At 39.3% G+C, this 16,197-nt stretch overlaps 1 protein-coding gene across 1 annotated transcript in view; it reads left to right on the top strand.

The window, feature by feature from the left end:
- The window catches only part of PCDH11X (protocadherin 11 X-linked), a 516,609-nt gene that overhangs the window by 236,394 nt on the left and 264,018 nt on the right, over positions 1–16,197 (top strand). Inside the window, exon 5 of the mRNA XM_072877252.1 lies at positions 11,662–11,733. Coding sequence (XP_072733353.1) covers positions 11,662–11,733 — 72 coding nt within the window. The remainder of the gene's footprint in view (positions 1–11,661; positions 11,734–16,197) is intronic.

Below are 16,197 nucleotides of genomic sequence, written 5' to 3' on the forward strand. Positions count from 1 at the left end.
GAGCCTCATATTCATCTGCTTAGGGCCAGAGCTTGTAACTGAGGTATCAGATCACCTAACTCATTCCCTCAGGTTTCACGTGCCCTGTATCTGTAACGTACTGCTGGGAAGTCAGATGCAGAAAAAAGAATTATTTGCAGTAATTTCAAAAAAAGCTTGACTTATACAATGCATTGCTTAATAAGAGTATCCTCTACAATGTAACAGAGTCTCTTTTATAAAAATGCGTAACAAAAATCAAATACATTTTCATGTAGCACATCTGAAATAGTTGAAATCTGGAGTGGCTCTGGAAATCAGAGAGCAAGAGGGCGTGTGTGTGAATATGCATCTGCTTTGAAAGGTGTCTTCCAAATTCTAATCTTATACATTATGAATTCTACTTCCAATGTTCTAGCGTATTTATGGCAGTAGTTTTCTTCCCAGTCTTATCAAAGAGAGGGCATTTTGTCTCTCATCTTGGCATTAGGAATAAAAATTATCTATTGTTTTAAAAATTACTTTATGTGTGACTCTGCTCTTTAGTTTGCCATTTTTAAAATGAGGAAAATGATGCATCCAGAGGAGTGATGCTATTGATATTATTGATATTGATATTATTGTTTTTATAAAACAGAACGACTGTGCTTGAAAAGTTTTCCACTGCAGGCATTATTAGTGGAAGAGAATAATAAAGTTAATTTAATCGTATATTTATGGAAGATGTGATTTCAGATACTATGTTCTGGGTTTTCTTTTTCTCTTTCCCCTGCCCTGCCCCAAGGGGCAAAAACAATCTTTCATTCAATAATTCATGGATAACAGAAAATAAAATAGAAAACATAGAAAGTGTCAGGAAATGTATTTGAGAAACAGCGTGTGTCAGGATTCAAATAAACTTTAAAATAGAAGGTGAGAGTGCACTTGGACTTAGGTACAATACAGTTGGTAGAAGACAGTTAGAAACTGATTTATCTTAAGTGAAGACACTTTGCAGGATTATGTTTAGACATCCTTAACACCACTGTAACACCCGCTTGTCAACGTTCTTCAGTACTTTGGAAATACTGCTCCTGCCTCGCCCACTATTTAAAAGACTCAGATCTCCCCTGATCCCTTTGCATTCTTAATTCTCACCTAGTTTATAAAACCTACGGAGAGCATGGGGTTTATTTCTGCTTGTGTTCATTATTTTACCTTCTAAAGTTTATCTAACTGTCTTCAGTTACAATAGCAATAAAATTTTGCAGTAACGTGGGCTGGTACAGGCTGTGTCATCCCCGTGGATCGCTAATCTGAGCCGATCGCACTGCTGCCGTGTCGTTGCCATACTTGGTGCTGGGTACAACAGGAGTAGACGAACTCTGCCTCTGCTGCGTGCCTGTGCTCTGAGCATTATTTCTGACCAGAGTAGGGAGAAGATAACAGATGCACCAGAGGTAATACTTGTATTAAGTACTTAAGTTTTAAAGCCATCCTAATATCTGGGCCAAGGAATCTTGTAATGATGTCTAGACAATAATTAGAGCACATCTATGTTATGATAACTTCCCTGAATCTCCTGGGTGGGCCCATTACTTGTACCTATGTATGTAGAAAACCCCCCAAACCCAAACAAACAAACAAAACCCCAAACCAAAAACCCCTTCAAAATACAAAACCTCACAAACCACTGAGAATGCTTCTGAGCCTGCCTGATTTGCACTCCTGCCACCACGTCCCAAGCATACAAATCTACCGTAAGTATGGAGGCAGTTAAGTATCAGCAAAATTCTGGCATTGGCATAACTTGGCCTCACTCCCTCAGGACTTCCAAAATCTCTTTCTTCGGTGCAGCCTCCCTAGGGGATGTCCCCGGCCCGCTGAAGCTTCTGATGAGTTGTAGGTTTCCTCCTTCCAGAAAGGCAGCACAGCAGACAGATTTATATAGGTCAGCAAGATAAGTAATTTCATAATGTTGTTATTTATTATGTTTAGCTGAAAAAAATTAAGGTTAGAATTTTATAATTCTTCCTGAAATAGAATTACTATTCTCTTGACAGCAAACCCTATTAGCACAGCTAAATGTATATCAAGGTAGGATTTTTGCTGTAACTTTCAAAGGGATTCCTGACATAGAGTGAAGATGGGGTTGGTGTAACATATGAGTATTAGGGGAAATGTGATGGGACTTTGTGGACGTCTGCGGATAGCATTTTCCCATTGGAACAAGTAAATAAGTATTTTCGTATTGTTTTTCTTGAGGGAAAGCTGACGTGCATCATTGTCCAAGGCAAGGGAAGAAGCTGCAGAGAGGCAGACAGGCACCAGTTTCTTTTGGTTAACAAGAATGCAATACAACTGTAAATGGATTTTACTATAATAATATTGAGATTTCAGACTCTATCCTAAGCACATGTAAAGTAACAAATGACAGGAGTATGTGATTACATACGTCTACGCTTATAAAAAGACATATATATTTCTCACAAGTTGTGCTGATATAGCCCACAGACATTCTTGGCTTAAGCAGGGCGATGGATCTCCCTTGCGCTGACCTGCCTTCGAGTGGCTGGAGCTACTCTTACCTATTGGTGACTCCTACATGCGTTTCCCTGTTCCTCCCTATTTTGAGTTACATGGTTTACATTCAGTCTGAATTCTGTGCCATAGGTTAGGACACGTGCTGAATAAGTTACCCACAGACTTGATAAGAAGAAAAAGTTACTTCCAAACATACTTCTTTGTCTCTTGAGGGATTATTTATGGCACAAGCGCCTGTTCTGGACATACTCTTGCCACCTGAAGAACAATCTGACTTTTTATTTTACTTCATATACTAAGAACTACAATATGCACTAGAAAAATCAAACATACTTTATAAGACAAATAGTCACAGCTGGGGATAAGGAATATAAATAGGATGACATCAAATGAAAAGAGCTGATGATCCAACAAGGCTTCCATAGATCATGTTGTCTCTAATGTCAGGAGAATTGCAGATTAGTCTTGCTGCTCTTTATAAGTAAGCCTATTTATCAACTTTCTGGAAAAATCTAATTTAAGGTGGCACATTTTCCTTAGTTCTGCCACACTTCAAAGCTGAAAGTATAGGGTTTTGTCAGCCATTCTCTCCTGGCTGTAATCAGCGTGTGAGATTCCCGTTCAGGTCTTTCTCCACCAGCCAGGTCCGGGCTACTCCTGGCTGACTCTGATAATGTAATTTTAGTTTGCTTGATTAGTAAAGTAAAAAAAAAAATAGGAAGCCTTAGCTTTTAACAACTTTATCCAATTCAGACTTAATGTTCAGAGAGAAAGAGCAATTTAAATTGCAAATGTTCATTATAAGAAGCTGGATTTCTATAAAGTATAACTTAGTCACACCATAGAGAAAGAAGATGACAAGCCCTAGAAAAAAAACCCATTTGGGTTTTTTTGGGATGGATACTGGCAGAGGCTCTGCTATTTTTCCTGAATAACCTACAGAAAGAGAAACTGTTTTTGTGAAGGGATATAACAAGAAATGTGAATTTTAACAACTCCTGAGAAAATATGCAGGAATATAAAAATTCATAGTTTTGCTACCATGTACTACGTTTTTAGCATGATGCTTTATATCCGAGTCACAAAATGGATTTGTGTACGTTTATATTTGTTCTTTAAAAGCTAAGTAGAGCTCAGGCAACTAAAACAAGCTGTTTGATATTATGTTCTTTTTTTCCCCTTTCACTTGATGTAAAAATGCCTTAGCATATAATGTCACATTAGTTTTATATATGTAAATACTTTCAAGTCAGAGCATGTACTGTGAGCATATTTTATCAGCTATTACCACTAAGATTTTTACATACACGAACGAAAAGTTCTGTGTTTATCAAAATTTAAAGTAATTTTGCTCCTTTAGGATTATCTGTATTTGTGGGAATGCCTCTGTTCTTATATCAGACAGAATTTAACTATGCATTAATTAAGAAATTTTTATCATTTCTGAAATTTGGGAAACTTGTTTAAGTATGTTAGCAATGATGTGCAAGATAAAACAGAAGTGTAATGCAGTATCTGAGTGTTACTTAAATGTAATAAAATCAGTTGAACAACAAAGTCTTCAATAGCATATGCTCCTAGAGAGGCATTTTCTTAGGCATTCTGAAATGCTGATATTCTTATAGAGAGCTTTAGGATAAATCCGTATAATTCCTGTGCATGACATTTTGAAAAGACCAGAGCTGTGAATATCACACCTGATTGCTTTTAAGTCAAAAGCTTTCATGTACAGGAAATAATGTTTCAATTAAAAAGAGAGAGAAAGGGGAGGTTGTTTGACATTACTGCATTGCATTCAAAATCTTGTACAGAGAAAGAAAATCAGAGCAAATTCAGTAGGCTGCTGACTGAAAGCTGAACAGACTTAAACGTTTGTATCACCTGTTCAAAAGATTGATAGGCCACAATTTCAGTATCAAATTACTGTATCAACTCTCAGAACCTGGTGGTCTCAGTCTCTTTATTTTTGAAATTTTGCTATTGCCAGTTACCAAGCGCTTGGTTTTATTCTCCATTGTTCCCACTTCAACTTTGTCATCATTTAGTGTCTGAGATCTATAAATTCCCTCTACTATAATTTCAACTGTGAAAATACTGTGTAAGATTGCAAATACTGACAGCAGGTGGAAAGAATTTCTACACCTTAGTATACTGACTTTGCTTTGTGCTTTTCCATGTGAACTGTATTTGATTTACAATTAAAAGTATATATATGCACTTGTAAGATTAGTGAGCATTTTCATTTTTAATACTACATACAGTATCTGACATTTCACTGGGGATTCAGAGGAAATCCTTTCTCCTTCCATAAAACCAATAGGATGCCTTTACCCTAAAATTGCCCTTGGGATAGATACTTACGTTTTCTAGTAATATTTGGAATCATTTCTCCCAAATGACATCTCCTTTCCTGTAAGATGCTTGATCATTGAATCCTGAAATACAGATTTGGGGTTTGCTTATGGTTGGGTTTCTTTACAGAACCATTAAGAAAAATAATTTGCCACGTGAAGATTCACCAGGTACGTATGGATTTGCTAGCTGTATAAAAAGCATTGTTCTTCTATGGATGACCTCCTTGCACAGAATGATAGTTTTATCCTTCTCTACATCATTATGTTTGCTGTACAAAAATCCTGCTGTGCTACATCATAATAACATGTAATCTTCTTGCTCAGTTTAGCTGAGATTTAAGGAGCCGCTGTTCATGGAAGCAGTTTTCTAAAGTCTGATCTATAATTTACCAGAATCAACCAGGCAAAAGAGCAAGAGGCTTTATAAGAGGGATACAGCCCTTAAAACTCTTAAATGAAGATTAGTTTAAAGTTTTACAATCCGGTACAGAACCATCTGGCAAATCTCATGTCAGGCTTTGTTAAACCTCTGAGCTTTCCTAGTATGCTGTAGTCATTCAACCCCCACCCCACACCCTGCCTTTATCTTCCATTCCTCTGTCTCCTGCCAGCACCTGCTTTACTCATAGATATGTTGGAACAAAAGAAGGAAATAAGTAAGCGAAGGGCTGATTTTTTTACAGGAATAGTGTAACAGCTGTAAATGATGGAGGCTGTGGGTATACTGCACCTCTGGAAATCATGCCCTTATAATTGCTGGCTGGCTGGATATGCACTAGGTGATTTATTGCATCTTTGAACAGGTAATTGCAAGATAAAAGCTGCCTGTTGTCAGAACCATTAGAGACTTGCTGGGTTAAATTGTGGCTTTTGAGGCCAAGGAATCACTGGGAGGACGTATAGCAACATCACAAGGCATTTTGATACTTTCAGAAATGGAGCCGCAGCTGTTACAGCCAAAATGGTGTAGAAGTTGTGTCAGTGGTGGTTCCAGGTTGCTGTTTGGTGTGGAAAGCTGATTGTTCCCGTCATTCCTAAATCACATTTCAGGGCTCTAGACTGTGGGTTCCTCGCCGATACCTCCACAAAGGAGTTTTTATCTGTGAGTTCCAAATTGTATTTTTGTTCTTTGGCAAAAGGCAGACCTAATGTGTTTCTCAAATACAAAGCAAAAACCCTCCCATATGAATCATTACTAATATCTTGATTTCAGCTGTCCTATGGCTTTCCCATATACTTACGTGTCATACAGATTTATTTTCCTATTTATATAAAGCTTAGAAATGTGGAACAAACTAATTGTTCTAGCAATCTGTTACGTAAAATTACACTTTCTTCACTTAAATTAACCCTTCTGTTCGCCTTTCACATGAAGGATCTTAGGAGGCTGAAGGAGAGGACTCCAGGAATCCAATTACCTGAAAGCAACTTACAGGCAAGAAGGAGACATCGTTAATGGAGATAATCTCCTTCTCAGGCTTACAGCGTTTCTCTGTCTCAGTGTGATAATAAAGATGTTCTGCCTGGACAGTGAAATTAGTACACATGATTTCCTGATTATAATGTGGGACAGAAGAATAGTAAAGTATCCAGCACCTGTCTAAAAATGTAGCTTTTGGCCATATACTTCAAACATAAACTAGAAAAGACAAAAGCTGCCCCAAATAAACATGTGCAATCCCAACCAGACTTTGATAATGTAACATAGCTAATATACTACTTACAAAATGTCTTTTGCTGTTTGTTTCCTAAATCTCACTTCAAGCCATACAGGATTTCAGCTTGAAAGACAATTTCATAAAGCACTTTTTTTTTTCTATCCTGTAAAGCGCAGGAGTGGAACACTTTGAGTCAGGCAATCTTAATGCTGCCATAGCAATTTTGTGAGGCACCAGAGAAAAATGCATCGTATTATCTTTGAATTTCAGTCTGCTTTTGCTTCTCACAGCAATCAATAACCATTAGAATTATTGGTGGTAGTATCCATCTAGATAATTTTAGGGCTTTTCCAGAAATCAAAATACATAAACCAAAATTGTCATGTTGTAACTTTTTCTTTTCTTTTTAACTCTAATAAATCCAGATTTGCTTTGAAGAAGAGCAAAAAAATGTCAATAGGGAAGCAGGATGAAAAGCAGATGACACCTAGTTGAACAGATCTAGTAGTTAGTATTAGAATAAAAAGTTTGGGGGCCAGAACAAATTCCCTTTGTAGCCCGGAAAAGGGATAGTCATTGAAAAATTAGTCGTATCCATGGGTCAAGTTACTAGAAATTTTAAGATTATTTTAAAACCCCAGCTCATGAAGCTGGGACCAACCAATTGAACATAATTTAATTTCTTTCCAGCAAAAAGGGAAGGTCTTTGCCACAATTTTGGAGTATGTATTTCGTGGTAGAGGCGGCTGCCTGGCTGCTCAGGAGTCCTGGCTGTAGGAAGCTAAGGGATATGGCAGGCTCTGCGGCTAGGCGTGCAGCTCAGGCTGGGTTGGCTAGAGGCAGGGAGCGGGCAGCTGCCTGCCTCTGCCTGCGGAGCAGGGTGCCGTTTGCGTGCCCAGCTGGACGTGGCAGCTTCCTCTGGTTCCTGCTCCTAGTGCGGTGCACTGTGGAGAGGCAGAGGCCGAAGGGAGAGCTCGGCGGGTGGCTGTCGGACAGGACGGCAGGGAACGGGCATCCCTCTGCCTCCGTCGCCTGCGTCCCGCCTTCCGGACCTGCCCAGAGGACTGGCAGGGCAGGGTCCTAGACAGAGAGAGCTGCACTGGTACCTCCGGGCAGAGAGAGAAGGGGGTTGAGTCTGGTGGAGAGAATAGGTTGAGCAAATTAGCAGTGGCTTGTTAGGGACCAGCCTAAACTGTACAGACACTGGGAGCCGAGTAGCGTAGGGGGAGGATGCCGTCAGGAGGGAGATCTTCTGTGCGCGTACCCTTGTTGTGAGATTAGTTTGAATTATCTCAGGTGCACGACAGATTTGCCCCCTCATATTTCAGAGTGGGGACCACCAGTGTGGCACCTTAAAGATAAAAATGAAGTCTGACTTAAAATGATTACTTTCATAGCCTTTAAAATCTGTTTTACAATTTATTTTCTCTGGTAGATTTTGGAAGCCTGGATATTACCTGTCAAGCTGTCATAAGTAATTATATGTTTGTTAACTTACTCTTCCTAATAAACGACGGGAAATATTCATTATGAATTTCATTTTTCCCTAAAAAAAGATTTAATAACTACTTTGATTAAATATTAAAGCTTTCTTTTTGCTGTTACAACTAGACAGAAAATTCCGAATATCAGCAAAATATTTTGTGCATAATCTTTTTACTACCTGGCCATTATGCTGGGCTTTATTGATTGCTAACATAATTGATCAGGGGAATTTCTAGGTGGTCAGGTGGAAGACTGATGTGACTGGCAGTATGATGACTCAGCAAACTAAAACTTCTTTCGTACTGTATCACTGAAAATACCTGAAAATTGGACTTTCTGTGGATAGACAGGATTGCCTGGCCTTGGGGAATAGTTGACAGTATTGCGCTTCCCACCTGGCAAAAGGGATTACTGAAATAACAGAAACTTTTACAGCTGGCAAGACCTTATGTGGTTTCCTGTCTTTTTTTGCCTTCCCCAGTGCCTGTACCAGGGCAGCGATACGGGGTGTCAGGCAATGATTTAGAGCAAAATGAGTCTCCCTCAACTCCGGCGGAGGGGGGAGATCTCAGAAGGTGGTGGATGAATGGTAGGAACTGAATCAGTTTGTCTGGATACGCCCCGTGCTTGTGGAACGGTAGCTGGCTGTAACAGAAGTGACAGGTGGTTCATCAAACATGAAAAGAACCTAATTTATTCCAGAAGTCAAGCCTGCCTGCTAGAGAAATTGTAATCGGTGCGTGTACAAGAGCTAAGGGAGCTTTAATGGCACTGCTGAAACCATAATGTAATATCCAGGTTGAAATCATTCCATCTTTATCTCATTATCAGTACAATTTTCTTCTATGTGTGAAACTTAAATGTCAAATTGAGGAAGTGGAGGGAACATAAACAAAAGACTGTGGGCATATTCTATTGTTTCTTTAGAGGAATTATAGAAGCTGCAGAAGTCCGTGGGAAGATGCTCCAAGCAAAACGGGGGGATAAAGGCTTCCAAAAACTTCCTACTTTCAGTAAGAGCTTCTTTATCTGCACTGGAAGAAAGAAGCTCCCGGGAGGATTGTCTATCGTTACCACATTCTTCTTTAAAAAAGAGAAAAGAGAACTTGTGAATAAGTGCTGCTTATGTGATCCATTAAGAATGTGTGTATATCTCAGCAAGCAGTAAGTAGGGAGCTTGTATACTAGAAGCACAATTGCTATAGTAGCAGGTAGTTCAGAACAGGTATTCGCACAATGTGAGTTTTGCAGCGTGCTGAGTTGGAAGCTGCAGCAGGTGCGCTGCTAGTTAGTGGTACGAGTGCTGGTTTATTGTAAGCTATCTCGCGTGTAGTCACAGCTCACATAGAAGATGTTTGTCTACACCGAAAAGTGGCAATGCAAATACGCTTCCAGGTTCTCTCTGGCAAACCAGATCTGTGCTGTGTGTTAGGGCCTTTAATTTCTAGAGCTCAATCCCTTTAGCTCTGAAACAACATTGTAAAACCGGAATGAGATGGAGAAAGAAGTGTACTGTGTGGAAAGCCTGTAGGGGCTGAAAGCAGTTACTGCTTGGTTTTTTTCCTTCTTCCATGTGTTCCAGGATGCAGGCTACTGACTGACTAGTAGTTGCCCCAGAATCTGCTCTATTTTCACTCTTGCTGTGTTTTGTCACTACTTTCCAACGCTTGTCTTTGGAGGGGTGAAAGCGTCTCTTTGGGTGCTGGGTAGTGGAAACAGTAGGAAGTAAATGAAGAACACAAGGTGCTAGTCTATAAGAAATTTGGCATTAAGAGGTGTTTGAGTCTTCATTAAGTCATATCTAAGATTTAGAGCATGGTTTTCAAGTGTTACTCAAACGTTTTGAGTATTGTCTCACCTAAATGTACTTTTCCATCCCTTTTCTTCATGTATACATGCACTTGCTTTTTCCTTTTTCTCTCTGAAAAATAGAACTGACTGGACAAATGTTGTATAAAAAAGCTGATGTGAAGTTCCAAGGAAAACTATTTCTCAAGAAATAGTGTGATTTTTAATGTCAGTTCCTGGCAGGTTACGCCATATGGAATTATTATGGTATCTTGGCACCACAATTGATATGTTTAATAATTTTCATTATGTGTTTGGGTCCCTTTGATCCTTGATTATTACATTTAAAGAAAGATTATAAGATAGAATACATTTGCTTTTGAACGTATGAAAAACACAGCCTTCCCTTTCCAGATGCATTTATTTTAACTCTGTTCAGCATTCACTAAATCTGTGGTTATTTCTTTTTTCTTTTGAAATGGACTTATTGTCCTATTTCAAGAATGAATCATGTTCAGTTGCTACCCCAAAATATAACATAGCAAAAATGGTAAAAATGATTGCCTGTAATCTATTATTACAGGCAATCCGACCTGCCAAAACAAAATTGCCATTTAATAAGGTGGTTTTTGGAAATGAGTGAATGCTCCATGCTAACTGAAGTTGCCCACAAATTCTGTATTTAAAAAAATGTTTCCTTTTAAGTGACCATATTTTACTATCTACGACAGATAATCCAACGGCATATCTCTCCCTCTCTTTGTCAATCTTTGCAGTCTCCATGGGCATTTAGATCACTCGGATGTGAGTCCTGGATAAGATGCTATTTATATTACATATTATCAAAGGCCTTATCCAAAAAGTAGTACATTAGAGATGTTGTATTTTAGGAGGAGGAAAATCCTGGCACTACGTAAATAGCGTGTTTCAGCAGAGGACCTTTTTTGTGAATGTCATTGTTCCTATTTTATGACGAAGAATTTAGGGAGAAAGAAAATGTGAGAGACTTGTCTGTATTTTTGCAGCAACGTGTAAAGTTCCTTCTCTGGGAAATTCATATGGTGAAAATTAAAAGGAGCCAACATCCTATACAGTGTTCAAAAAATCATACGTATTTATTATTGAAGCAGAGCCATTACAGATATTAACAAGTATTTGCAGGATGTTTTGGTAATATTAAAAAAACGGAAGGGTGACGGGTCAGCAAATGTAATTCTGTGAAGACTATTTTAATCTATTTGATTATACCAGCTTTTGATTTGGGGTGGTTGATCTTGAAATATTCCAAGGTAGTGAAAAGTCGAAGAGACAAGAAGCCGTTAACTGTTCAGTCTTCTGGCTCCAGCTCCAAAGGGCATTAAGGAAAGGCAAGGGTTGTCATCTGAAAACATGGCTCCCCTGCCCAAATAATACGGACTTTAAATAAGTTTTCCATAACATTTCTTTTAATTCACATATTTAAGTTAGTTCCACTGCAGTCTATGTCCTTCTTTCAGGGTGTACATTGAACATAGCAAAGCCTGGGGAGGAAACAGCAGAGAAACCGGAGTCGAATTCTCTCTGAAATTCTGCTGCTGAACTTTAGTCCCTTGGCAAATAATTTCATATTTTTGTCCAAGGTTTTAATCTGCACACACAGATGAAGGTGTGTATCTCCACACCCTGAAAGTTAAAGCAACTCTATAAAAAATAAGTTACTTTACTGCAAAAATACCAGACCTACAGTCTACTCCAAATGTATACAGTCGTGATACATTACCATTATTTTGTATGAATTTTGGACCTGACTGTTTTATTCCCTCAAGGGAAATTAATGCTGAATGCTGATAGCGTGGTTGAACATATAACTCATGCATACTTTTCTCTCCTAAAAGCACACAAAAGAAATGGGAAGGCCACAAACTCCTTTGAAAGAAACAACCTTGGAGCCTTGGACTCAGCCACAGGTAGGCTGGAACAACTTTTCTGATAATGTTTTCTTCTGTGACAGTGGTTTCTGTACGTCTTAATAGAATCATCTGGGGCTCTAAAGAAATGCTGCAACAGGTAGCAGTGTGGTTCTTAGCATCGTACGTCAAAATGATTTGTTTCGGTGTTTGGCTGCCCAGACTGTTGGTAGTGTCCTTTTAGTTAAAGTCTCAGCTTTTTTCTAAGCCACAAAGGCCAGGATTATCTTGCCTTCAGTTTGTGTGCCTTATGTGCTTAAAAAACTTTGCAGAACTTTACAAAACAAAACTACTTTTTGAACAGCGTGTCAAGAAACTGCGAGCGTCTCCTGGCGTAGAAATGAAGTTTGTGGAAGTTTGTTATTTTGAGAGGAAGGTTTGAAAGATCAACCTTTTGTATCATAAGAATTTAACCAAAAATGAAGCAATACTTAACCATGCAAAAAGAGATAAAGAAATGGGGATATTAATATGCAATCTTCCTTAACACAAAGTGTTTTTGGACGTTTTGGCCTTGCAATTGTGTACTGACTTGAGCAAATCAGTTAGTATAAATTTCTTACATGCAGGAGTTCAGAGCCATTTTTGCTGTTTATTCCCTGTGTATCAGTATACTGTACTGCACATTGAAATATGTGGCTTCGGAGCTGATGGGAGGGAAGGAAAGAGCCAGTTCATAGTGTAGGTGAAACTGGGTGTTGCTGTTCCAAGGATAAGGATTGGGACTGTATGAGAAAAGGCGCTAGAGCGGGGCGGAGATGAAGTAGGGTGCCGGGAAGACCAACCTGGAGAATCGGGCTGCTTCTGCAAATTCCCATGGGAAGATAGCTGCTGCTTTTTATGGATGTGGGGGTATTTTTCCTTCAGCAGCTTCCACATTTGTAATTCATATGGCACAGTGCCTCTTACTGACAGAAGCACCTACCTCTGCTTCGCAGAGTTCACCTGTTGCTAAAGGCAGCAGTGAATCTATAGCTGTGATGCTAAAGTTGAGAGTTTGCTAGCAAAGATGGAGAGAACCAGGCAGAGGTAGCAACCCCTGATCCGTAATTACAGCGTGACTTACAGTGCAGCCCAAGTAGGCTCTGCTTCGTGTTTTCAGGCTGTAAGCACTCTGCCCAAACAAATATCCTCCTACTTAGTCTCTAGTTTTTACAAACTATATATATGAAATCCTAGAACTTAGGCTTGTTCTAGAGGCATGTTTACTCCAACAGCATGTGGCAAACACAGTGTAGGAATTTAGAAGTAGAAATTAAAAAAACCCCTACATCTCTGTTACTGCTAACTTTGTTCATGCTTGAGTGCATTTTTTTTTAATTAGTTGCAATGCTAACTGTGCAGGCTTTCATGGTACAATCTATACAGCTGATTAAAATATAGTAGCTATTAAACGGTAAATTCATTGATATGGGGTCACAGATATGTGGTATTTATATTTGTGCACCTCTACATACAGAAAGAAGATAGTTATCTGTAAACGTGCAAGCCTTGTATTGTAGGGAAATCCCTCAACTGTTACTCTCCAAAACACAAGATCCTCCCCTCCTTCCTAAGTGAAAGGCTCCCAGGTGCAGCGTGTGCCCCGACCGCTTCCAGCTACCGCATGGCCAAACCTCCAAGCGCCCCTATCCAGGCAGCTGCTAATCACAGTAGTTAAGTGTGCATTGATCTGTGTCTGCAATCAGTGATGTTTATGTGCAGGACCACAGGAGCTTGCTATGGTCCATAGTTACTAATAGACAGTAACTCCTTATGTGCAGGAACAAAACTGTTGCGGAAGGTGTTTCGTTCCAGCAGTTACTGCTGAACAGCTGATGAATCATTAAGGGAGGGCTAACCGGCTCCTCCTGTTTCCTTGCCTACAGCATGTGTTGCAGAGCAAGCAGGTAGAGAGCTCAGTTAGGGCTAGGCTTTGTTTTGTTGGCGCAGAAGAGAGAATTTTGGCTTCTGAGTTGTGAGAGGAGGAGTCGTAGCAGCCTGATGCCGTGATCGTCATTTAGGGAAGCCCTGGTGCATGAACGTGGGTGTCAGAGGTGAGCTTTTGCAAGAGGTGGTTTGTGTGACTGCTGCCAGCAGTGCTGTCAAAGAAATATTCTGTTGGACTGTCCCAGTGCTGATGAGAGTCAGTGTTCTTCCTGAGTATACAGGCCGTCACCGTGTTATCTGATCAATTCTGAAAGCTGCATCTGCCACTGCTTTATTTAGTAACTACATGGATTAAAATGTGTGAAATGGTTTTGTCGTTTCTATTCATTTTTGGAAAAAAAAATCTGCCTTTTAAAAAAATACGTACAAAGAAGCTAACACCAATATGCTTTTTTATTTCATGGAGAGAAGAAACGTAATCAACAAAATCAAAAACTGCTGGAACCATTATTGTAGCAGAAAATTAAATTAGTTGTTAATTCTTTCATGGATGTAATTCTGGCCCCTGCAAATCCCTCCTTAGATATTTTGTATAAAGTGAGTAAAAATTCATGGCATGGATAAAAGCTTTGTCTATTTTATGAGCAACAGGCAAATGATCCAAATGGTGGTCATAAAGCAAATGGTTCCCAACTCTAAAAGGAGGAGGAATACGTTTAAAAGCCGCTAGCATGAACCATGAGTAAATCCAACTCCTGTTTACAAGAAGGTGTTATTTACATGAAAGTTTTTTGGGGTTCCGTTCCCCCTGCCAAAGGGAAAGACTCACTACTTTTGTCTACTTAATAATAACAACAACAAATCATTACACTCTCTTGGGCTACTTACTGCCGTTCAACGTCGAGAGCTGCTGTGGGATGCGTTCTATCAAGAGAGAGTGAACGAAATAGCTGCGAGCACAGTTTCAGGGCCAAACAGCCAGTGAAGCAGAAGGTACCACATCTGGCCCCTGGTAGCACGAGGTGAGAAGCTGGTACCTATCAGCAGTCGGGCAATTTCACACAGAGGTTATAGTCTAGGGGAAACAAGAAATGGTGCTTTTTGTGCAGAGGGAGGGAAGGCTTTATGTCTCCTGTTCTGGTGTGGCTCTCAGTTGCCTTATTTGTTCAAGGTTTCAACTTGGAAGCAGCCAGGTAGATGAATATTTTGAAACTGAACTGTTCAATTACATAAAAAATAAAGAACTATAGTGTTTTGTCAGGCTCATTTCTTATTTTGTGGTGGATTTTTTTGTTCTTGCTTTTGGGGGGTTGTTTTTTGCTTTTTTGGCTGTGATTTAATAAGTTCCTAGAGCAATATGACATTGCCAACATGGGAATTCTGTTTTCATGGCCGTGCCTTTTAACTTGCAGTTTTCTATATCTTTTTCTGTGAACTCAGTGAATGGAAACTGATGTTACTGCCTGGAAAATAAAGTGTGAGAGACTTGTTCTGATAAATTCAGGACGAGACCTTTGCAGATAAGGAACATGTGTGGTAGTAGTTGCCCAAATAGACTTGTCATTGGTTTACAAGCTTTATTTAAATGCTAAATACCATGTATTCCCGTGGTTATGTTTTTTTGCTGCTTTGCCTGATTAAACATTTAGCTGATAAACCCTGTCAAGGCTGTTCAGAGCTACTGCAGTTAAGATTACATATTTATAGCCTCTATTTTTATGGTCAGTTAGAAGCAGGATAATTTAAAATCATACTAATCTGTGATTGTTTAAATTTTTGAAGTTGCTGACACTATTTCAAAATCTGAATTTTGTGTGGTAACAGCATGAAATAATATTGATCACAATGATTCTGATTCAGAAACACATTGCTTTATTCTTCCAAATTACTAGGAGAATAAATCTAAAAAGAGAGAATAAGGCTTTACCTAAATAAGGAAAAAGAACAATGCTTAAGGTTATATAGCTTAAAACTGCAGTAGTGGCAAATAACAAGGTCAAATAGCATGGCAGATACAGCAGAACTCCCACTCTTTAGCTTCAGAGTATTTCTGACTTAAAACTTCTTTTGGTTTTTGTGACTCTTACATCACTATTCTATATCTATGTGAAATACTGCATGTAAGTGATTCCTAGAGGCGTTCGACAGCATAAAATGTGAGAAGGTGGTGTTATTAGTGCTGTAGCTTTTTATTTGTTTATTAATTGTAATAGCTCCAGGTGCTCATACTCACTTAAGATAATGGCTAAAAAGCCAGGGTACAGTTGCATTAATTTTCCTGGCCCAAATGTAGCATAATTACTTTAATGAACACATTAATTTATCCCCTTTCCTCATGCTCTTCCTCCTTCACAGGCCACATTGTCACTGGAAACCCGGACAGTGATGACCTTGAAGGTTTATAGCTCTCCTCAAAGTTCTCTGTGAGTGTTAAATATCTAAGGACTGAGATTCGTCAGGCTCAGGTAGTGCGCATTCATGTGTGTCGTGCAAATAAGCAACGCCTAGCACCAACGTGGCTCTGTTACCACCTGGTCTAACGGCGGTGCATTGCCACAGCAATGAGCATGACAAGCAGGAGCGGTAAGATACAGG

The sequence above is a fragment of the Ciconia boyciana genome, chromosome 12 (genome assembly GCF_034638445.1).
Source record: "Ciconia boyciana chromosome 12, ASM3463844v1, whole genome shotgun sequence".
Taxonomy (NCBI): Eukaryota; Metazoa; Chordata; class Aves; order Ciconiiformes; family Ciconiidae; genus Ciconia; species Ciconia boyciana.